General features: G+C 45.4%; 1 protein-coding gene across 1 annotated transcript in view; it reads left to right on the top strand.

Moving 5' to 3' along the window:
- Nucleotides 1–1,464: 1,464 nt before the first annotated feature.
- Nucleotides 1,465–25,066, top strand: part of LOC121834201 (laminin subunit alpha-like) — a gene marked incomplete at its 5' end in the record, with an annotated part of 39,950 nt that continues 16,348 nt past the window's right edge. Inside the window, 6 exons of the mRNA XM_042287945.1 lie at nt 1,465–1,498; nt 13,826–13,963; nt 15,361–15,498; nt 19,295–19,429; nt 21,774–21,908; nt 24,104–24,268. Coding sequence (XP_042143879.1) covers nt 1,465–1,498; nt 13,826–13,963; nt 15,361–15,498; nt 19,295–19,429; nt 21,774–21,908; nt 24,104–24,268 — 745 coding nt within the window. The remainder of the gene's footprint in view (nt 1,499–13,825; nt 13,964–15,360; nt 15,499–19,294; nt 19,430–21,773; nt 21,909–24,103; nt 24,269–25,066) is intronic.

Genomic DNA, 25,066 nt, shown 5'->3' with positions numbered 1-25,066 from the left:
GAAAGTAGCACTGTGTAAAAATCTTCCCAGCATTCAACAATTCGTACTTCAGAGCCAGAGAATGCAGTAGACAAGTCCTAGAAAACCAGGCTTAGCTTTCTGGTAGGTGCCGAGTCCAGTGCAGTCCGTAGTCTGGAGTTGTCGGCCGAAGAACGGCGTCTCGAAGTCCAGCGGTCCAATTAGAGGCTTGATGAGGTCGACACCGCGCACCACACAGCCACACACGCTTCAGCACAACAAACTCAAACACTTGTCCGACAGGCAGGGCAGAAGCCAAAAATTACACGTTCCATGACTCATCTGCAGGGAGTAACCGCGTTGAGTAGCGACCCGGCCAGCTCTAGGGTTGGACTACCTTCTTTGTTCCCGAACCCCCTTTTATAGGCTCGTCTACCGACCAACCTCCTGTTTCCCCGCCTTTCGGGTCAGTCAACTTTCAAGAAAAACAAAGCTACACAGCAACGACCCAAATGGCAAAACCTATTACATTTTTCAGACAACCAAACATATGTGCCCATCCATTCCCCCGTACGAGTCCAAAAACATCAATTATCGCCGATATATAGAACACGACAGGCGGCAGACTGAGCAAAGCCGCCGCCTTCAAAAAGCGTGCTAGCCAGCGCAAACATCTTTGTATCCCGGCGGCGCCCCTGCATGTCAAATCGGCACCATACGCGAGCCAGCATACGCACCCCTCCATCCGCGAGGTCAAAGCCACAAACTGTGACCTGGGATGATCTACGTCGCCCGTTAACAAAAACCCATTCCGCAAACGAGCAAATTCGTTGGGGACTTAGAAAGGAACTACGACGGGACGAACTGAGATTAAAAGTGGCACCACACTCCCCCTTTTTGACCGTACCAAAACTTAAAGTGGTCCAAAAAAAAGATCATAAAAGTATTTAAAAAAATGAAGAGAAGCCTGAATTTGTGACACCCGGTTTCTCCATCCTGTGTTTTTTTTTTGTGCTTTTTCTATTACGAAGCGAGACATTATTCCAGCCGTAGGCACCAGATGTAATTCCCGTCTGCGATCATAAGATTATAGGATCCTAACTGCCGGCAGCTAAGTGTCAATTACATCCGGCTTGTGCATACAGTGCAACATCTTTTGCTATTCAGCCGATCATCACTTTACAGCCTGGGTATCTGTTCTTGTAAACGACAGTAGTGCTACATGTTAAACGGCTCTAAAGCGATAGAGCAAACTTCGCATCTCATTATCTTTTAGCTGAATAAACTGTTTGTTTGGTTATGCTTGTTATCCAATTTTTGTTTTAAATTTAATTTTCTCATATAAACACCTTACATTATAGAAAAAAAAATTTTTATAGTACGGAGGTGTCCATATTAAGAAGACATGACTGTATCATCTTTGAAACTAGTTTGCCACAACCAGTGTTATAATATGTATTGATTTTTTATGCAGTGCCTGCCTTTCCTTGCCCCTTGTGAGGACGACTGAGAAAGCGACTTTGCGCCACAACGACGGATGGCAAGTGTCCCAAGTGTTGTCACCTATAGTGGTCATGTGCTATGTGTTCGCAGCATTGTAAGCCGACCGTGGAGCACTTTCAAAAGGGAACTTTCGCCATGTGCACAGTATGGCCGTGTACAATACGGGGCACGTACAGTCAGAAGAATTATGAGAGGGAACATGCGGGCGCGTGTCACTTGGTACAGGCAGAGCAGCCTAGCAAGTGTCATGCTTGTGCACTGAGGGGCCCTGGTTTGAAGAGCCGAGGCAGAAGTTTCAGCGGCGGTGTCACCGCCCTGGCGGCTTGTCGCCGAAGAAAAAACGGGGTTAGCTAGCTTTGCTCGTGGCTGGCTTTGTGTAGTGTGTGTAAACCGGGAACGTAGGCTTATGAACTTCGGCAACAAGAATACCACACGGCTTTGGTGTTTTGGTACGAGCAACAAACGTGACACTATCTGCTACGACTAGCTACGACCACCCACCGCAGCGGTGAAGGCATCGAAGAAGCAGAACCTGTGTATTACGCCGTTGCCGTAACCCAACAGTGCTCATTTGTCATGGAGGGCTTTCCGCCCAGAGACTTTGCTCCTCACTGAGTGTTATTTCCCGTGTTTCTCTTTGTGTGCTCAGTGGCTGGACGGGCCTCATACAGCAGTTCTTCAGGCTCAAAGGTGACTAAAAGTTGAGGGTGGATGGACTTGCAGCAATCCCCTCGGTTGGTGCGTGTGACAGAACCTTTGTACGGCATCATCGGGAGGATGCTGTTGTGAGTTAGCAAGTTGTCCAGTTGTATGTTCATTACGCTAATATTTGAAAAAGCTTGTTTAAAAGGATGCTGGACCAAAATTTGGATTTCATAAAATAAGGTCGCGGAAGCTTTGAATGGGAGCTCTACAAACTCCGAAACATCACTCATACATTAATATCGCAAACGGATGGCCGTATTCTTGGAAAGGAAAGGGCACAATCAAACAAGAAATGTGACATCATACTTCTGGTACACTTTAGAATGAGGGGAAGCGGCCTCGCTTCTTTCATTCCCGCTTCGGTTCACCTGCTTAAAGGCCGGCCTGCAAGCAGAGAGAAGGAACCCGACCCTCACTTTCCTTCTCGCCACTGTGAAAGGACGAAATAGCCTCTCGTTTCCTCCTCGCCGTTTTCCGTTTTTTTTCTTTCTTTTTTTGCTAACTGCTTGTTTTTGTTTTTTTTTTTGTTTTTTTGTTTTTTTACAAGTTTGGGGTGGAGGAAATGAAAGCTTCGAGGATTTGAAAAGATTATCCAGAAGCCAGCCGGCACACCTGCGACAAGGAGCTGAACCAACCGAGTAACTGTTTTGAGCGAGCTTGGCACTTGCTCTTCCCAACGAGTTGCATTGGCTCTTTTTTAGCATTGGTTTGGAAGACGATTCTTTGCTGTTGTGAGAGCACAAATACCTCGTTCTGCTAAAAGAAGTAGTCATTAAAGTATCAATTTTAATATAAATATCTGATCTGGCATATTTCGTTGTCGGATTCATGGTGACAACGGGAAGTACGAGCGGCGTTTTCTGTATATCAGGGATGGCACTCCATAGACCAGTGGTTCTGAATCATTATGGTTCGTAAACCGCCAGAGGTGACGGAGGACCCCATCCGTAGTGGGTCTAGCAGTTTTCGGCGTGGAGCGTTTTGCTGTAGGGCATTTCGGTGCGGACGTTTCGGTGCACGGACGTTTCAGTGTACGGACTTTTTGCTGCAAAGACTTTTTGGTGTGGGACTTTTCGGTGCGCGGATATTTCGGTGCACGGACATTTTGATACATGGACATTCGACGCTATGGTTTGCTCTCCGGTATCTCTTTTCCAACGTACGCAGACACGCTTCACATCGTGTTTGCGCGTTGAGTTGATAGAGATAGTCTCCTCTATAAGGTTTTTGCTTTATTATTGGTCATACGTGTAGGAAAGGACCCAAACAGCAAGACGTTTGAGGCTGTTTGTGTATTCAGAACAATTTTGAATATCTTCAAATGCGCCGCCTCCGCGTAATCGCACAGCTTCGATTGTTAATAATAAATTGTGATAACCTCGCACGACAAAAAAAACAATGTAATTATCACTTGTAACTCATTAGGGAATAAAGGAGGCGTGTGCGGGTACAAGATAAGTGTAATAAATTCAAATATCGATTTGAATCAAGTAAAACAAGTGGAATTTGGTGAATGCTAAATCTATTTTATTTGGTATCAAATGTTTGCTCATTCTCGTACGAAAAAAACAAAACAAAAAAAAAAACAGTGACCATGCACAGAGCATACACAGCGTATGATCTGTGGTCAATGTCTCCTTCCATGCCGTAATGATGTCGCCGGACGTAAAGAACTGCCTTACAATCCTGCTTATTCAGGGCAATTTTTTTTTTTAACGACTAGACATTTTTCTACAAAAGACGTTCGAGTTACGCAATTTCGGTTTGTGCCTTATCTGTAGTCATCAAAAACACCAAATCATTCATTTTTAAAGAGATGTAGTGCACGTGAAATGGTTCACGGCGTCCTAAAAAGCCTAATTTGGACGCGAATCGTGTTACCGCAATCTTTTCGGCCGCCGCACTCCTCGCCCCTTCTACAGTGGCGTTGTCTCAGCGATGCGCATGATTTGCCGTTTTGGCTTCATGGCGTTAGGCTGTGCCACGCGGAGATGGAGCCCACATAAAATCAGAACTATATTTTCGCGCCCAAATTAGGACGACGCCCTATCAAGACGCCGTATAACAGTGTACGCGCTTTACATCTTTTTAAGGATGGACGGTTTGGTGGCTCGCGATTACGGCCAACAACTTTCTAAATACACGATGTCGTTTTTCTTTTCTAACTAAAAGGTTAATTAGCGAATTTTAGGCAATCGATCGGTTTTAGTTGCGTTCTTTATTGAACCTAATCCTCGCCTGGCCGTATAGCTCACCTACACAAATCGCAATGGCGCTAATTTTCACTGGACAATTTGGTGGCTTTCGATAATGCCCAACAACTTTATGAATCAACTATCCCGTTTTCTTTTATATTCAAAAAGTTAATTAACAAATGTTAGGTAACCAGTCGGTTTTCGTTGCGTTCTTTCTTGAACCCAATCTTCACCTGGCCGTGTAGCTCACATCCACAAAACGTTAATTTGCATGTTTTTTTCTAATATCTTGTAGGTGAAAAAAAAAGAAAGAAAATCAACGCTGTATATAAAACAGAGGGCAGTTCTTTTCTGATATAAATAAAGCGTGAAGCACGTGCCTTGCATGCATCTCTCTTTTTTTTCCCGGCCTCTAAAAACAAATTTCTGGACATTCGAAATTGAGTTTATGATGGGGCGGGCGCTTTATCACAAGGTATTTTGTCATGTTTCATAAGCTTTGTTACAGGTCAGAAGGAAGCCACGGCAGTCGTATCACGTTGCAAACAGCTAATTGGGGTGTTTCTCAAGGAGCTCTAGGACTTTCCAATTAACATTTCGGTTCTTAATACATTTAAAAAAGTTTGGTACTTAGTCCTAAACATTTAATTTATGAGGCATAATTAAAAATACTGCAACTCTCGCAAGACGTCTGCCCAAAACATAAAGTTCGTTTCATTGGCGTAAAGTGGCTGCGCTCTAATTTCGCGTTACAGAGATTTGCAAGCGTCTTTCATTTTTATGCTTGGTTTTTAAAGATTCGTGAAAAGCATCCTCGAACTTATCTGTCAAGCCGCGTACGCGGACAGCGCGGCCTCCTCGGCAAGTTGTTCGAAGACGACAATGAATAAAAGGTACGATCAAAGTCTTAATTCCTGAAGAAAGCGCGAGTTTAAAATAATTCTAGGAGCGTCAGTTGATTTTATTTCTACTATATTCAAATTTCAACACTCGTCGCAGGCAGCATGAAAAAAAGCACTGCACTCTTGGCGCAAACCAGTGCCCAGCCAACGGTCCTACACTCAAACACGCATCACAACCCGACCTGTTTGAAAAATAAATAATTTCCAGTACCTTGGTACAAAAGGCGACTTTTCTACTGAGCGTGATATTTTGTGGACCCAAAAGTCCTGTGGCCGAGATTTGGTAGTTCATAGCTTCAGGGAGACGAAGAATGACGGATGCATTATTTCCCGCGGAAGTACTGTTTTGACGTTGAATTCCACATAAAATTGTATTTGCACCCATTGGGTGGCACGATACCGATCATGCTTGATTACTTTTCTTTTAGAGACAACATAACAGGCATAATCTACAGATATTGCAGAATTTATTTTAATTCGCGTACAGCGCGAAAGACAAGTATGGACTAAAGACTACAATAGAGCTCTGCATTTTGTACTGCATTTATTTCTGTACTTGTGGACAGTTAGTCCGCATGACTATATTCAAAAATTGCAAAATCGTTTAAACCTACCCCTTTTTATAGTTTTTTTTTTAGATGAATTGTAGCGAATCCCGTCTGGGGTTCGGGTAAAGATCTCGCACGTGTTCAAGGACGCATTTCGGTATGATTTCCCGCTTGGTGACAACGTTGAGCTGGCCGCTGTTCCGCTTCTTTTCAAACTAGGACGGGCAACGCCAGATGCCTAAATTAGCCAAGCAGCCCCAAAACTTGCGGTAGTACACTTTCCGAACACCTGGGTTTTTTTTGGAGATGGTCGCTGGCCTTCGCCCACCCTGACAGAGCACCGAACAATTATGATGCAAGGGCTGCAGAGGCTATCTGCGCATTCCATTTCTTAATCAGCGAACAAATCGGAACAGAAGAGAATGAAAACTTCGTAATACCTCCTGTCTTTTAATAAATGGCATAAGGTGCTACTATTGCTAGTTGCACTATTTTACGTGAAGAAAATTGTGATATTGCGGTTCAATCTCCGTGTTTCCCGTTCTCTTTGCTGATACGCAAGATATTGGTCGGCTGTCGGGTTTTCAGTTACATTTGTTGACAGAAACTAAATGCACCTTTGGCCACGAAGAAATTTTTTTCAAAGGTATGAAATATACCATAAACCGTTTCACTTTTTATGGAAGTTTGTTTTTACTCTTCTTAGTAGCTTCAACGAGGCGGCCGTCACTCTAGAAAACACCAGTAGTGCGAACCTATATATTATGCCCCAGAAATGATCAGACTGTGTCCCTCTGACTGCAATATCTTTGATTTGTAGTTACTCATGATTATTACTTTGTAAAAAAACAGAAAAACAAAAACACAATAGTGATACAATCACTCTTCAGTGTGCCGTTGTTAGAACAACCAATATTCAACTCTCTGGGTAGAGCTCAAAGTTCAGGTAAAAATACCCATCTTGTTTTCCTTCTGCTGTGATGTTCAAGTTCCGTTCACTCGAGAAAAAATATACCACCGTATACGGTGTTGTAGCGTATGTGGCCGCACGCGGAAGTATCTGAATGTAAAAGAACTTGTTGTTGGGCTAGTTGGTGTTGACTATCTGAGTGTGTTTTAGAGCTGCAGACAAAGAGTAGAAAAAAAAAAGAGAAAAAAAAAGGAGAAAAGCGAGCCAGCCCGAACCCTTCCGAGCTCATGTCCAGGCTGCCTAACTAATCCCTGATGTTTGGGATTGAAGCAGAGAACCTTGAAGGGATACAGAGATTTTGTCCGGGGGCCGGTAAGCCCATTAGCACTCGTGCGAGAAGGCCAAAAAAAAAAAAGCGAGGAGGAAAGGGGAGGAGGAAAAAAAGAAAAGAGGGGGAATTTCTGCCACGCTGAAGAAAATTTTGAGCGCCCGCCTTTAAGGGGATGAAGCCTAGAGGAGAGGGAATGAGAATCGCGACATCACATGTCTCGTCGGCCTTGTTGAATCCCACATGTTTCCAAAAATACGGCCATCCGTTAGAAATAATGCTGTATGTGTGATGTTTTGGGGGTTTTGCAGCGTCCCGCGTACCGCCCCAGTGTTGTTTTGCAAGCTTCGAATTTCGGTTAAGCATACCTTTTAATATGAATAATTGTGTCATCAGAATGTTAGAACATGTCAGTTCTACACAGCTACTCTCAAACATTTTCGAGTGGTCTCGCCTGCCAGATTCAAAGGGGGGGGGGGGGGGGGGCAACATGTACATGTTTTTATGTCTACAGCACAAATAGGTCCTATCATGCACTCTAAATAGCTGTCAATCGACAGACTGGGTAAAAGAGTGAGCACAAACAAGTCCAACTACCAACAATGCTGTCCATGGCGAATCTTGAACACCATGTCTTACGTTATGTGACCTCAGCGGTCTTTCTATAGTTCTTTTCATTGTTGCCGGTAGAGCAGCTACCGATAAGGGGGGGTTGCGAGGACGTCAACTTTGAAATGCAGTTTCTTCACATAATGTTTGCACTTTGGGAAGTTTCTACACATATACCTTGAAGTCGCTATTGTATGGATGAAACAACTTTGTGAGTGTCTATGAAAACTTGGGCAGGGTTCTCTTTAACGTGCCTGACTTACAACAAGGCTGTCCAACATGAGAAATTTCACTGGTGGGAAGCTTATTTTCATATAAGAATGGTGTACTTCTTCACAGCGCTGTATGTATCCAACAGAAACTCCAGATGTGTTCAATAAAAGTAGCATTTGCTAATATTGTGTTTTCTGTGTATCTGATGCTCTAGGTTGCATTTGTTTTGAACGCTTGCTACGTTTAGGCTATAAAAAATAGTCTAAATTTTATGCCGTTAGCTTATTGAAAAAGAAGTGTTCGGTCTGAATAAAAGATTCCAGAAATTACACTAAAATAAATTGCTACTTGGGGTAGCAAAAATGGTGTTTTACAGTCGACTCTCATTATTTCAAACTCCAGGGCCCGTTTGCTCGAAGCGCTAACCGCGGCTGAAGTTAGCCGCAGTACCTAGGAGAGGGATTTTCAAATCACGTGACTGGCTCGGTAGGGATGCGGGGAAGCGTGGCGGTGCCCCGGTGAGTGACCGCCGCACGCTTTGGAACTAATATGTCGTTGTAGCTGCAATACCAGGCGCGTTAGTCAGCAACGAATGGTGCAGGAGGCTTTCGCTTTGCCTTACCTCACTTCATCACAAAGCATGAGCAACGCTCTTGCCGCATTTTTTAGATAGTTTTTCGACTCTGGCCATTCCTAAGCCTAAATGAATGTGGTAATTGTCGGCTTAGCAACATCTTTGGAAAGCGGATTGTCTTGACTCTATCGGTCGGGTATTGATTGCTCACAAAAGCAAACAGCATCCCTATAGACCTTTTTCTAAATTACCCAAGCATCGAGAAGAACGCTGGAAGTATAATTCTGCGGTCCGCGCGCACTGGCCTTCCTCTTATAAAAGATTCGAAGTAAATAATCATAATAAATATTTGACCAACGCACGTGCAAGACAAAATTTGTTTTAGACTTTTTGCTTTAGAACAGTTACTACTTCAGACGCCAGCACGTGCAACGCGTGTAACTACACTTGTAGCATGCACCTCGGTGCTTGGGAAATTTAGAGAAAGGTCTAATATGGTCTATTGGGACGCTGTCTGCTTTGTGTGCTATTAATACCCGGCCGATTGAGTCAAGGCAATCCACTTTCCAAAGACATTGCCATGCTAACATTTATCGCGTTCATTTAGGCTTAGGAATGGCCAGAATCGAAAGACTATCTAAAAAATGCGGCGAGGTCATATGCTCATGCTTTGCGATTTAAATGAGGTAAGGCAAAGCGAAAGCCTCTGGCACCATTCATTGCTGACTAACGCGCCCAATATTGCAGCTACAACGACATATTAGTTTCAAAGCGAGCGGCGCTCACTCACCGGGGCACCGCCATGTTTCCCTGCATTCCTGCCGAGCCAGTCACGTGATTTCAAAATCCCTCTCCTAGGTACTGCGGTTAACTTTAGCCGCGGTTAGCGCTTGAGCAAACGGGCCCTGGAAGCCACACACTTTAGTTTGAAATATCAGAAGATTGAATTATCAAAATTCATCTAAATATTGTCACGAATAAAAACATACTTCTTTATTAAACTTAAAATCAGTGTGTAATGCGCCGAACTTGTGCTGAGAAACATAAATTAACAAAGACTTTTGATGGTGTCGAAAGGACAACTGCCTCAAGCAGCCAAGCGAAGGTACTTTTGTAAGCGCGTGGGTATCTAGAAGTTTCTGAGCTCGAACAAAAAAAATTTAGAGTCGTCTCATCATTCCAGTTACGCAAACAAAAGAAAGAAGGACATGCGCTGGCGGGGTAAGCGGCATGTGAGTCGATCACGCTGCTGACTCGGCTATTTGCACGTGGCATTACTCCCCTCTTGTGAAAGACTCGTCGTCTTTATGCAACACAAAATTGAATTAACAGCTTAAACAAGACTAGGTCAAAATACAGAGTCTCGTAAATAGCAGATTTTCACAGTCCTACCGAGCATACCTAGTTCAGTTGAGTCGGAAGACGTGAATCGCCTACGGGTCGCAGAGGGCAGCGTGACAATGTTGATGTGCCATTGGCCAACGACTTACAACTTAGGTCTCATGTAGCGAATAACCTTGAGGTCGAAGCACCACTTTAACAGTTCCTTGCTGCGACGATGAATTGGTGTTTAGATTCACAGTGGGTAGCCAGGCTGAAACTGGGCGTCGTGGTGACAAAGATTGTAGCAGTCATCGTCAGGAAGTTGTGGCTTGCATCAAAATGCGACCAAGCTGGCAAACTTCCTCCGTTCGTTGAGCATTCAGATCGCACTTTCTTGTTTTCAGGAAATGCGAAATGAGTAAGGTGGATAAGGTGATAACATGACAGTTGACCAAGAAAGGAGAAAAGACTTGAGACTTTCTCGGACACAGCTGCTTGCCATCTTTATGTGACTAAACCTGAGACGCAGGAGGAGGAAGACACGTAAAGAGGACACACACGGACTGTCCTCGTGCATGTCCTTTTTGTGGGTCTTCTTCCTCCTCTTGTATCTATGTATAGCCATGTTAACTAGTCACTCATTCCTCTATCAGTTTTTGCTATCTTTGCATCTTCTATGCTGCATGCATCCTAGCCCATGCTTTATTTCTTGGCTATACCAGAATGAATGGCACCAGCGGGAGAATGGTGGCCGAGTGAGTGTGTTAACGTGCCGCACCTTGGTGTGCGTGGAGGAATCCTAGGTTCACTCCCCAGCCCTGCCTGTTCGATTGCACCGAGCATCGTACCGTTATGCATTCGTGTACGGTAATCCCTCGTTAGCTCGAACTCGGCTATCTCGAAATATTGGTTAAGTTGGAAGATTTCCTAGCCATAAAATGAACTCACATAGGCACAATTCATTTACTCATTGCTTATCTCAAAAAGGTTTCAGACCCACCTTGGATATCTCGAAATCCTGACAACAAATATTACAAAAAAAAGAAAAACAGGCAGAGCACAGCAAATAATGACCTGGTGGCCTAAACATTGGTTCTTGAAGGAAACCCACAAACACACAAAAAAGAAAAAAATTGTGCATCATCGCACGTGTGCAACAACGCACAAAGAAAAAGAAAAAGAATGTCCGTGTCATGAGTGCGGCAACGTGCGCAGGTGCAGCAAAGGCACTTCGCGGAGCAACATGTGCCTCAAGGACATTTGTTGTCTCACTTTCTTTTAATACGAAAGCATTAACCGGGTCTCATGGAGTGAACTGACGTCATCAGCTTTGAAACCACGCCAAACGGCATCTTAAATCCTTTCTCCAAGTGAAGCCAACTCCCAGCTGTGAAACCACGCGAAAAGCTAGCCAGCGGCACCAAAATTCTCCAATCCCAAAAGAGTGAAATAAAGCTGATGGATTTTCGGCTTCAATCCCATTGGCTGGCGTGCGTCGACGAGGCTCCCATTGGCCACTGCATGTCAGTTTCAACGACCGCTCACGCGGCGCTGCGTGTCCGTTAGCGTAGCGTTAACACGGAACGTCCAAGGTCAGCGCGCCCAGGTGAGCGCGTGCTGACCCGCAATGAAAAGTATGCAGCAGACGAAACAAGGGAGCGGACAAGCCGCTTGCATGCTTTGGCATTCGCAACTCATAAGAAGTGATTAGGTATACTTTGAGCCTTTTTCTTTCCCTAATATGGCTTGGTGGTTGGTGCCCCTGTTTCTGTCTCCCTCGCACTCAGCGTTATCTTCCAGCTTTATCCTTTCAATCTTTTTTTTTTTATTCTTTCAATTTTTTTTTGCATTTTGTTTCTTAGTTTTGCTGTCTCTTCTTATTGATTTTTAATATTAATTTTGTTGCATTTTGTTTTGTTCTCCCCACCGCACCTGCACCTGCCGCATGTGTTAGCGCCAAGTCAATTGGCGCGATTGTCGGAAGGGTTCCATTTGCACAATGCACGATCAGTGTAATGAAAATTCGGTACCTCGCTTATCTCGAAACTGCTCTACTCTCGAATTTCTTTCTAGTTTTTATGACTTCGAGTTAATGAGAACTTGCTGTATAACCACCGCGTAATGCACCAAAAAGACCCCAGATTAGCGGCAGTACTGGCTTAATTTATTAGAAACACCAAATGCCTGTCGGGGCTCACTAACTTCCCGCCGTTTAGTATACAGTCGAGTTCACTTATAACGATATCCAAGTGCCAAGAAAATACCTTCGTTATAACCGATAATTGTTATAAGCGGGTTGAGGAAAAAAAGACAAAAGAGAGATCAAAACATTTTATTTGCAGGCAAGTAAGGTTGTGCAAGTGCAACTACTTGTTTGCAGAAAAGCCATAGTCTGTCAGCTTTGATTGCTTCACGCGAAGCTGGCGCACATCTTTTTCTAGAGCATCTAGGTGCTCCACGTAGCTTAGCAGGAGGTCCTTCGCGAAAACAAAGTCCCTGAGGGACTGTATTATCCGCTGGGCCTCCTGCGATGACAGTACCTGGGTAGGCTCCTCAACCACGTCGTCGGAGTCGTCGGTCTCACCGTTGTCAGCAGCATGTACACGCGCGACGATCGCCTCATCACTGAGGCACTCGGACGTTTCCACAACATCGTCTGCATGAAGGAAGTCGTCCAGACCCGATCTTGCGTAGAATGCGCCGCAGACAGATCGGCCACGACGCCCCGTCCGCAGTGAAATGTAAAACGAAGTCGGAGAAAGATAATCTAAGCAGCGAGCACACAACAGTCGAGTGAGCGAGCGAGTGGCGCCAGTGCGCCGAGTGCGCGTGTGGTGCGACCGGGTGCGCGGACAAGGCCAAAGCGGCGTCTCCGGGAGGGGAGTTCGGAAGGAAAGCTGCTCCTCCTCTTGCTTCCTTCCTAGCAAGCGGCGCAGTCGACTCATTTTCTGAGGGGTGGAAGGGATGCGTGTCGCGGGGCACAGCATGCCGCGGAGAGCCGGCGGTGGCTGGCATTTTCGGCGCACGCTGTAACCAGAATTAATCGCTATATCCGATATCGCAGCCCTGGAGCATCGTAATAAGCGGTTTATTTTACCATTGAAAGCATATAAAAGTGGACGGTGTTATCGTTGTTCATCGTTATAACCGATATATTGTTGTAAACGGTATCGTTATAAGTGGACTCGACTGTACCCTCATGATTTAATATCACTGAACACTTCAGTTAGTTTTGATATGGGGCCTGGAACGGGCCTCCGACTGGTGCGTTTACCGCGTCCTGGAATGTGGTTCCCCAATTCTCGTGTAATGTGGTGGTAGAAGTGCCATGTTGTTGCCGGCTGTGGGCTTTGCCGTGGTGTGGGAGCGGAGGGTGGGGCAGCAGAATCCTCTTCCGCTGCAGTTCACTCTGCAGCAAGACGGTCCACGCAAACAAAAACGGACTTGAGATGGGACGCGATGACGACAATGGTCCTCGCATCCTGTCCCCTTTCCCGCCTGCATTAAATACTCCTTTCCCAGAACCATAACAGAATGGAACAACCTACCTCATCACCTATTTATATCTGACAATGTTTTGGAGTCGATTGAGCATTTGTTTGATGTGTAACTCTTTGCATTGTGTTTCATTTTCCTGTTCCCCACTACCGCCACCCCTCCCAACTTTGTTGTGAGCTATTACATATGCTTTATTTAAATTTTTGCATAATTTTCCCCTGTTCCCCTCTCCCATTTTACGGATTACCTGGTGTTGCACTTTTTTGACTCCACTTTTGTAACCCCCAATCCTGCTTGGGCCGCAATTGGCCTGCAGTATTCCTAAATAAATAAATAAATAATAAATTTCTAGGACTAACAGCTGGGATAGCAACGCAGCATGATGGTATGCCAGTTCCTGCGATGCTGTCAGTTGCCGGTTCGGTACCGCTTTTGATGCATGGGTGGAATGGGACGCTAAACGCGCCAGTCAAACACTTGTTCCAGGCACTGTAGCTTCAGTCAACAAAGGGACTCGAGTGTTCCATGGGTTCTTTATTTGGCGGTTGTCCTTTTGCAGCCTGTGACTGCCACCCGTCGGCGTCCCTAGGCGCTTCGTGCGACGCGGAGAGCGGGCAGTGCACCTGCCGGAACAGCTACGGCGGCCGTCAGTGCCTCCACTGCCAAGTGGGCTTCTACGACTACCCCACCTGCAAACGTGAGTCTGCTCATTTTTGCTTTATGTTGTCTCGGTCGATCGAATGGTTGCCCGATTGACGTACAAGTCGGTCGATTGAATGCTTCATCAAGTGAACGCAGAAGTAACGACGAACAAAGTTGAGGAAATGGATGTATTGCTTGGTGCGTCGATAAATCATTGTCGTAAATGAGCAATCGTCAGTTTGTCACTTACTGTATTTACTCGAAAATAGGTCGACCCCTATTTATTGAGCCCACCGAGAATAAAAAAAATAATTCAAATATAGGTCGACCTTTCTTTTTTTTTTTAAGGAACAGGGGAAAGTTAGGGCAAAAGAAACAAACCTTTATTTACAGCACTCTCAGCTAAATCACAGGGCGATGTCAAAAAAGCTTCGTCAGCTTGGTAGACATCCTCGCAAATTGGCAACAATACCTAACTGACACCGTTGTAAAATAAATGACAACAAGAAGAAACAAAAGAAGGTGGAGACGGGCGAGCGACGAAAGATCAAACACAAAGACACGAGCAACGCTGCGAGCCCCTTGAGCAACACGCGACCCGCTGAAAAAAAAAAAAAAAAACTAAAATACCTCCGGTGGTTTTTTTTTTTTTTTTGCGCGTTTGCGAGGGAGAGAGGAATGGAGCGCATAGGAGGGTAAAGTGCATGGCGCATCGCGTTCCTCTCCCTCGCCTTCCCCCTTGCCCAGCGAGGGGAACGCTACAGGCGTGATGGCGAAACTCGATGCCCGAGGAATGTGCGCGAGAGCCGTAGCGGGCGGTCACGGACTGTCGGCTGCTGCTGTTCGGTTCTTTTTGTGCATCAAAAGCTTTTTGAAACAAGAAGCCGCGCGGCTCTACCGCGACAACGGCTAGGTGATTGATAGCTCCATACCCTCGGTAGGGTTTCAAATTTTGGTTGCGAATTAGGTCGAAATTCTTTGGTCACGATTATAGGTCGACCCTTAATTTTTGACAACATTTCCGAAAAAAAAAAAGGTCGACCTATATTCGAATAAATACGGTAGGTCCTATCCACGCAGTTCAAAATGATTTCTGGGAGTGTGGTGGATTCGTTCGACTTACGTGCATCGGCCTACGGTGGTGTGGAAAACTGTAACGCGGTGCAGAAAATCGCGGGGCACTGTTGCTCCCCGGTTGAAAATCGGCCCACCTGCAGTTGGATGATGGAACTGGATGGAACAGCAAAGACCAGTTTCGTTATCCAGCTGCTGGTGGGCCGACTTTCGCCTGGGCCAGCATACGCTTTCAGATACGCTGCACTCGTAAATCGAACACGACAACGTGCATCGAGTGCAGCTGGTGCGGGAGGCGTAGGTATAGATTGAACAAACCTAGTAAACTTTTAAAAAATGGCGTGTCCTGACAATGGTGCATGCCCGGTGTCCGTACAGTGTGTTCGTGCGACCCGACGGGCACTACGGAGGAGGTGTGCAGCAACCAGACGGGCCAGTGCCTGTGCAAGCCCCAGTACGGGGGCCCACGCTGCGACCAATGTGCCCCGGGATTCTACAACTTCCCCAACTGCATTCGTGAGTACCTCCTGTGCTCCTGCGACTTTGCTCTTCTTTTGGAATGCTTGTTGACTGCTTTTATTTTGGTGCTTCATGGTGAAAGCTCTTAAATAGTGTAAGTTGAAAAAGCTATCCAGGACAGACACAAAAATCCGACAAAAAAACGCAGGAAAGCTTTGTTTATTGAACGGAGCAATATGGGCGCTTTTATTCATTTGTGGAAACCGTGAGTGTACAGTCACGCAGAAACTAAATAGCTCCAATCAAGTGTGTGTTCTCCCCTTTCAATCAGACCATGCTGAGAAGATGCGGATGATAACAGCGGTTTCTTTGCGTTGATGGGCTCCCCCCTTGTCTGTTTCACATGGACGAGTCCTGATGTCAGCGCTAGTATGAAGGAAAACCGGCAGGAAAGCACTCCTCAGAAAAGAAACGCTCGTTCGCTCAGAGCAATTTAGTTTCTGCACGACTGTAGATTAGTCACATCTGCAATCTTTTGCACAAATCTTATTGCACAATCTTGTAGCCTGTTGAAATACAGGATCTGCGGAAAAGCTCTACCTTCTGCATGCACTCGACAACTTCGGCCCCCATCGAGCACGTGGGCTCGATGAGGGCCGAAAAAATGGATGTCACTTTACCTAAACACCAATCGAGCTTCTCCGCTGAATTTAGCGGGGAAAATCAACGTCACTTGACCTGACACCGCATGACCAACAAAAAAATTCAGTTTCCATGCTAAATTTCGCAGGGAAATATAGACCGACACGCGGAGCGGCTCTGTTTACCAACACGGCCGGAAGGCCGCGCATGCGCGGTAGCTATGCGGGCAAAAGCAGCCCCGCTCTCCGTGTTTTCGCCATTGCGCTCTATGGCGTGCGCTCGTTGTTGACGTTGTAGGGACGCTTGCATCTTTATTTGTGCGTCGTATTTCCTCATAACGTATGTCGTATGCTATGCCCGACTGCGTGGACGGCGTTGCCTACGAGGATCCGTACGCCGTAAACAAGGCCTGCTGGACTTCCGACGTAAAGTTGCTGCCACCGAAGTCGAGGGCTTAGGTCGTCGTTTATTTAGTTTGTTCGCCAAGCAAGTTCACGGCCGACACGGAGCAAGCATACAAGTCTCTCGAGGTCTACGATTACATCGAGTCGGTTTCCGCACTGCCGGCGGGATCTGCAGACTGCGGGTCTGCGGAAGTGTGTGTATTCATTAATTGATTAAATACACAGAGCGTCTTCAAGTCAAGGTATAATATTTTTCATAGCCTCATGACCACAAGGCATTACAACTAGTAAAGGCTTGTCCGTGCTGCAGTCGTAGCGGTAACAGGTTACAAGTAACGGCGTTACCAGGAACGCGTTACTTTTTTCAGTACCGTATAGTAACCTACTCGTTACATTTTCGACAAAGTAGCGGGTAATGTACTTATGTTACTATTTCAAGTAACGTAGTTACGTTAGTCGTTACTACATCGCAAGTCTTAAAGAAATTATACTTCAATTGTTTCCGTGTTCTAGGCGCGCCATGTTTTCTTTGCGTTTTTTCTCGTAAGTGTTTAGCTGAAACCGTAAAAAGAGATAAAGTAATTATGTTCAGTTTCTGCATGAACATAATGTTTCTTGATATATGACCTGTATCGTCAAAACCGTAAAATGTGTTAAATCATAATTTAAAAAAAGTAACGCAGAAGTAACGTGCCTTACTTTTTATCGGTTGCGGTAACGCGTTCCTTTTAGTTTTACATCACGTAGCACAGTAACGCGTACCTTTTATTTGCTACTAACGAGTAACATATTTCGTTACTTTTATTTTATTTTATTTTTTGTAACGCCTACAACACTGCCGTTCTGTCGCCGATCCCCTTCTGCTGGGTAGCACGGGCGTAGCGAGCTTCCGACGAGCGCTTGGCCGGTGCGTTGTGCGCGAGCTCCGTCGGAACAAAATCCGGGCGGTCTCGATCGGTCAACGGTTTCCCTGCACATAAGCAAGCATCGGGACGGAGATTGAAATGAAAGCCGCAGTTGCCTCTAAGAAAGTGTTTGCCGCACAAACGGTCGTTCGCGCGAGGTGACCATTCTTTTCGATCCACGGGTATTATCCACCTTCTATGCGCTTCAGAGTCTGCCGGGAACTTGTGGAAGCTCACTCCGCTGCTTTTCTTGTACATTTTGGCGCAATTAACGGCAAAACAGCTTCGCGGCATGCTGAAATGCTATGACGCCCATGCGAAACGTGCGCGCTTTTGCCCACACCCCCCGGCTCCGGCGCGATCGCAGCGCCGCCGCAGCTCCGTGACGTCAAGCCCGCGTGTCGGTGTATAGGCCATATGTCACACAAATTCCCTCTCCCCATTTTTCTCCTCCCTTCCCTCTCCTCCTTCTCCCTCCTCCTTCCTATTTCCATCTCTTCCCCCTTCTCCTAGGGTGCTCTCCCTTCCCCTCCTTCTGCCCCCCCCCCCTTGGCCATGTGACACCAATTCAGTGTCCCTGTTTTCCCTTCTTTCCCTCTCCCAGTGCCCTTCCTTGCAGTCCTACAGTGCTCCCTCCCCACTTCAGGTTACATGACACACAAATTCTGTTTCCCCAAAAGTGATAAAAATATAGGTTCTTCACTGTTGCAACAACTGTTCAATCTCTCCCAAACAATTGAAACAGTCTCTCCTAAATACTGAATTTCACGCATTTTAGGTAGGTTTCCGTGTTTTCAGATAAATCCGAAAAGCTCGGAGAAGCAACCGCCAGCGAAGTTTTCGTCACTTCGGATTTATATTTGATAAACTCAAAATTTCAGTGTCCCAATGTAAAGAAAAAAAGTATCCTACAATTAAGTTTGATCAGTGCACAGGTTCAATGCTGCTGAGAAAATGCCATCTCGGTTTTCTTTCAAATCTAGGAATATTGACAAAAGTTGTTGCACCGTTCATCTCAGCCAAAGGCTCATTCATAACAATGGATCATTGTGCTCCCAAGTCACGACAAAAGTCACTCTTCCGGTTTCCAGTTTGGACCATATTATCTGGGCTTCTTAGAGGAAGGAGGGTTGTGTTTTTGTAGGAGTGAAATCTACGAACCATAGAGATTTCATGGGAAGCTGAAAGGCAGTTGAAGCATCTATATTTACACCCTTTATCACTCCACCCCGCACAGCCACGGGTAAGGTGATGGAACACGGTGGAATGAAAACAAGCTTTCCAGTGACTACCTCGAAGAATTTAATAATTATAAGGTATCGACATTTATTAAGGCAACATTGTTTGCACGCTTTGTCTTTGGGCAGCTTAGTATTGCCAATAGCTAGGGTGCCAATGCCAAATCCATCGAAAGAAATATTATTTCATACAAGTGCATTCTCTTGAACCTAGCACAAGTATAGACCCCTATATTATTTATTTTTATTTTTATGTTTAAAAATAAAAGAAACATAATAAAATTAAACTCCAAATTTTGGAGAATTGGGGATCTAACAAAAATAAACTCCGATAAACTCGGACTTTTTGGCAAAAAGTAAACTCCGAAAAACACCCTCATAATTTTAGAAAAATAAACTTTGGAAACACGGAACCCCGATTATAGTAATTTAAAGCTAAAGGTCATTGGCAATTTTTTTTTGCTATTCCTACCAGCAACTTGCTGCCTTAACACTTTGTTCCAGAGGCAATGTTTGGGCGGAGAAGACTGTGGTGCCTCGCAGTGTTGTGAGCAGCGCAGGGTAGCGCAGTGCACAGATTTTGCTTGCTCGTGTCGACGGTGGTCACACTGTAGCAAGGCCACGGGAGAGAGTGCCAGCAGTGGTCCGTGCTTTATTTGTGCAGCCTGTGAATGCGACAGCAAGGGCTCCCTGGGCAATTCGTGCGACAACGCGGGCAAGTGCCACTGCCTGGCCAGCTTCACGGGCCTGCGATGCGACCAGTGTGCCCCGGGCTACTACAGCTACCCAGACTGCAACCGTGAGTGCTTCTCTGCGATACATATAAGGGTGTATGGGGGGCTTGAAATGGACTTTGCAAATCATTCTTTGTCGGCTTTGCATTCACATTCAAATTTTGTGAAAATTGAGGTCTTCAGTCTTCTCGCTCTAAATATTACGGACAAACTTCTCCAGCCAAGAGCTTAAGACCCCGGATTTTCTTCACCCTCTACGTAAAGCATTTGATCATCTTTGGCACAATTTAGATATCTTTCGAGCTGTCTCGCTGGAAAAGCATAAAGGTGAAAAGCGGTGCCTAAGAACTAATTGAAAACTTTCGTATAGGTGCCATTCCAAGGATAGGTGGGTTTGACAGGCTATGCCAACCTTTCACGAATGTTTTAGCCCTTTGATGCATAAAAACTATATTCTTTTGTCAGCCCCCGTAAGATTTTGTTTTTAGGGTGTTATATCACACTGGAAAGACAACTTTGAGCTCCACTGAAATAATCTACTGCAACGCAGTGATGGAAGTGCTGCGCCAATTGCGCCAATTTGCGCCAAGGACGCAATCCTGCTACATGTAGCGCCAAATTGTTATTTTACCGAAGAATTGCGCCATGCCTGCGCCGAGATGAGATGTAGCAATAAAAAATAGAAACTGAAGTCTTATCAGAGCGCGTGTCGGTACCACGGTATTTTCCGCGCCGCAACTGTTACGCAAACCGAAACTGCGAGGGCGCATTATCATCATCATTGAAAGGAACGTCAGCAACATCTGAGACCAAAGCCGCAGAGGCTAAGCGAAGAACCATCCCACTGAGCTGCCTATTTAAAAAAAAAAAGAAAAAAGGCCGAGCTTGTGAATGTTTTCAATGTTGGCCCGCCCTGTTCCCGAGCGCTAGCTGCAAGCGAAGTCAAAGCTAGCGCGAGCCCAATGCTGTGCATTCCTAAGTCGCGCACGGGCTTGTGCAGTGTGGGCACCGTTACAAGCTTCATGCGCGTGCTTGCAGCTTCAGATGCGCTCGCACTGAAGCTGAAACGAAGTCTAGTTGAGTTGCACCAAACTCTGGATGTAGTGCTGGTAAAGCCTTACCGTCCTTTTCAGAGCACAAAGCACTGCGCGACTGCGGTGTCTGCTCCGCGGGTGTCGCTTCTCTGCAGCGCGTCGGTGCATGCCAAGGAGCGCACTCAACGGGTTAACTCGCCATGATCCGATCGTGACTTCGCCAGCACATCGAAAATGAATCGTAATTTTTGAAGCGAATATCAGATACCGCAATATTTGAAGCTGCTGCCCGAAAGATAACTATAATCTGAACTAAAACATTCCACAACAGTAAGGGTCGTTAGATGCTGCTGCAGATACCTTTAAAGAAGTGCAGGGTAATAAAACTAAATATCCTGTACCATCAGAACTCAGTGTGACATATTTAATTGTATTTTTTTTATCTGATGAGCAGATAAACTTTATTTAAAAAAAAAAGGTTTTTTCTGTTTACTTTGTTGAATTTGATATATCCTGTCTTAAAAAGGCGACAGACGCTGTGTTCCAACAGGGATGGGCTTTAATAGCACAGCAGCATTATTTCAATTTCAAGTAATATGCCAACATATGCCGGACCCTGCTCCAAAGGGGCCACTACCTGCTCCAAAACAACATTTTGCCTGCTACAAGGCCTGCTCCAAAAGGTCAAATGGCACTTCCATCACTGGCAACGCTACATAGTTCAGTTTAAATGTGACGCTTGCGAAAATGTTGCTTGTTTGCTAAAACTTGATCATCTGTGCCAGGCCCCGTACGTGAAAAATTGCCTGGATGGTTGAACCGGTGTTTTGCAGCACTGGTCTTTATTCAGCATTATGCGGGACATTGTGAACAGACCAGATTGCTCAGCATGAAGATTGAATGTGTAATAACTTGCGGTTTTGCAATTTGTGATTGATTACGTAAATGAAGAAAAGTGGCTTTCTTTTCAAAAATACAGTGAGTGTGCAAGTGAGCTGGTGGATGTTGGTTGTGTTGAAAATTACCCGGGACTGTGGTGAAAGATGGGAAACCTAAAGGTTTCCCATCTTTCACTTTGTAACAAAGAATGGTGCTGTGAGGTCGGTTATCAAGTGCTAGATTCGTGGCTGTATAGGAATTGGAGGAAATAAACGCAGTAGCTAAGTTTGAGACATTCCTTTTCTTGTGTCGCACAGTCTCATGTAATTTTAATCTTGACTTCCTAATTTTTGGTTTAGGTAATTTTGTCCTTCAACATTTCTGCACCGTCTGAGCTCACACTAGTGAGAAGTTGGCACGAAGGTCCTCTGATGCTTCAAATCTCGTGAGAACTGCTGCGCCCTGGAGTGAATGACCCTCAGTGTGTCCCCTGCAGCCTGTGGCTGCGACTCGTACGGATCCGTGGGACTGTCGTGTGGGAGCGACGGCACCTGCTTCTGCAAGCCCAGCTTCGACGGAGAGAAGTGCGACCGCTGCAAGAAGGGCTTCTACAACTATCCCCTCTGCGAAGGTATCCACACTGTCAACACATAGAAAATTGTCTCGGTTGTGCTTCTCTCGTAGCATCATAATCTGCTTCGCCTCTGTTTGTTGTCATCTTTTTATGTATCTCATTGGTCTGAAATAGCCGTGTACATGGCTGAGGGGGAACGCTACTTCATACCTAGGGTTTGGAGTTTTCGGTTAAAACCGATAAAAAACGATAAAAGTACGCCGAATCCATTTTCTGAAATTCGGTTTTAACCGGAAAAGGTCAGTTTTTTTAGGGCCGCGTCGAGGTGGATGGGGGGAGGGGTGGGGGGGAGAGGGCATTGCAGGGTTCAACATTGTGTGACGTCTTCTAGATTGCCCTCTTCCAAGGTTCAATATTCAACAAAAGAGGTCTTGGATTGGCCTTCACGGGACATCTGTGTCCTTTCTGTGATCGGGCTTAGTGTGTCAAAGTCTCGGTCCCCCAAAAAATGTTTGGATGTGGGCTAGTATAATGTTTTATCGCTTCATGCACTTCAGGGGACATCCAGGAAAGCCGTTAATACCTTTCTTAACACCCTCTCTCAAACTTCCCTGTGGTTGAGAACATAAATAAAATGGATTTGTTTTGCCATTCCGCTGGTCACTGTACGGTCATCACCTCAGACGGTCACGTCGTCAGAATGGGAAGCAGAAAGAAGCGCGCGGAAGGTTATGCCCGCAAATTTCGCGATTTTGAGGTGTATCCTGACGGAAGTTGTAGCGAAGACCAATTATGTATATGTGCCGTTATTCTTTGAGTGATCACAAGTATCACAGCTACAAGGATCATCTGATCCGGTGTCCGATGGTGTTTTTTTTTTTCATATTCATCGAAAAAAAAGGTAAACTTTCATATTCACCGAAAAAAAACGAAAATTAAATTTTAAAATAGACACCGAAAAAAGTATGCCGAATTTGGAAAAAAATAAAAACCGTAAACGCGGAACCCTATTCATACTTGTAATGATTTGTGTTTACTTTTACCCCCAATGTTAAAACGCTCGAACATTCTAGGCCGAATGTTTGAGATCCCGAGGGTAATAGATAAGGGGCCCAGCACGGCCTTGCCGACTCCCTCTCGCTCCAGCCAGCTGTCACGCCGACACCTCGATGCTCGCTTCTGCTTTTTCGGCGATCTTTTTTTTTGTTTTATTTTACTTCTGGCGCAAGTTTGCGGATAAATCCATTATTTTCGGTTTGACGCTTGTCTATCCTTTTTCATCCGTGACAATATCATGTGCTCAAACTCAGTCCATTACTATAACGGACAAATTGGCATAAGGTTTTCACATTCTTGCTATGTATCACGATTGACTTGAACTTGCTTATTGGCATCACTGTAATTGACATTAACACTTTTTTGTTAATTCCACGAGCTAAGGTTTTCGAAAATGCAGTTTTTGTAGTTCTCTAGCTCTTGTTTGTTATCTTTATATTGACATATTCAACAAAAATACACAAAAAACGCATTATTCGTTGTGATGGTGAGAGTGAATGACAGAATGGAGTTCGGACCACGCGCTGTCTCTACATAAAAAAGAGGTGTTGTGGTACGTCTTTTCTTAAAGGAATCTGATTTTTACGGCAGTCATTTTTATCTGTAATGTTGAAAGAGCTTTTATATATCTCTGCTTGTCAAGACCAGTGTTTCAGCGATAAATATTTTGAGCAAATTTAAGACGAAAAACCTAAATATTGCCATTTGGGCTTACGTTCACACTCTGTCGTACCTAGTCACCCATTGCGAGCTTCCCAATACAAACTTCAAAGCCGAATCTTGAATTTTTCATTGTATACTTTTTCTGCCTTACTTGCTCAGTTTTGTATGAACATAGCGTGTACACTGTGCGACACTGTTAGTGCGAATACACCATCGCCACTTTTTTTGCTTTTCACTTCAATCACGTACCGGCGGCCACTATATTTTGCCGTTAGGTGAGGGCCCCAGACGAGTCCTTTCCACCACACTAGTAATTTGTATCATGCTCTTTCGATTCTAAAAGACAAGAAAAACTGCCAATTCTTTGTTTTCTCTAACAGTATCTTGCAGTGTACATTAAGCTATTTTACGTAACAGTTTGTAAATGTTTTTGCCCCTTCGATCTGTAAGGCATCCCACGGATGTTTTTGAGAATTACTAAGCTTGTTGTCTGCGAGGGTGTCTCAAGGGGAAGGGGGCATGGCTTCCCGCAGGCTGCAACTGCAACCCGGCGGGGATTCTGGCGACGTTTGGAGGCTGCGGCAGCCTGACGAGCGGGGAGCTGTGCGAGTGCAAGGAGCGCGTCACGGGACGCATCTGCGACCAGTGCCGCCCGCTCTACTGGAACCTCAAGCCGAGCGACCCGCAGGGTTGCGAGGTTGAGGCTCGGGTGTAGTCTGGCATAGAGACACCGTATACACTTTTGGCGTCGAGGTCAAAAGCTTCTGGAGGCGACATGACACCACGCTTGGTCCCCTTCGGGGCCCCGGCGGTGACCAGAACAGCTGTTGGCGCCAAGTCATTTCTCCTTTTCGTACAACGGCGTCTCTTGGTTTTGGTCATCGTTGAGGGCATATCCCTCCACACTTCTGGCATCACCTCTCGTGGCCTCATGTCGCGTCCAGGAGCTTTCTGCCGCCATAGTTTTTGGAGTGTCGCATCTCTCCTCCCTTTGCCGACAATTGTTTTGTTTGTGTTTTGTTGCGGTTGGCAGTGCAGTCGCCATATTGGGTTTCGAGAATTCGGTTCAAATGGCAGCAACTCGCCATTCCGCTGAAGGCATGTCTCATTAATGTTAGCGTCTTTGAATCTGCACGTGGAATTGTCCACTTAGCCATTCTTATCTTTATTGATCTCTGAAAAAGAACTCGTCCTTCCTTCCTTTGTCTTGTTCTCAAAAATGACTTTTCAATACTGCCACCACTGCCTAAATTTGGCGTCATGAGTGATGGTATCTGGTGGAGGCAGTGCAAACTCTGTGCACTCATGTGCCTGGCTTTTTCTTTTGTCTAAAACAGCATCATTTTGTTTTTTAGACAAAAGAGGAAAACAGTGTTTGTAACTTCCGCTGTCAGAAATCGGTAAAGAATGGTTGAGGCACCAGGACCACCTGTCATGACGTTCCTTAGGGTCAATGCAAGGAGGTCAGCCTGAACATTAGACAAATGCAAAGAGAG

The sequence above is a fragment of the Ixodes scapularis genome, unplaced genomic scaffold, assembly GCF_016920785.2.
Source record: "Ixodes scapularis isolate PalLabHiFi unplaced genomic scaffold, ASM1692078v2 ptg000597l_1___fragment_1__unscaffolded, whole genome shotgun sequence".
In the NCBI taxonomy this organism is placed as follows: domain Eukaryota; kingdom Metazoa; phylum Arthropoda; class Arachnida; order Ixodida; family Ixodidae; genus Ixodes; species Ixodes scapularis.
The sequence above is the reverse complement of the archived record's forward strand: the minus strand, read 5'-3'. Positions and strand labels throughout refer to the sequence as shown.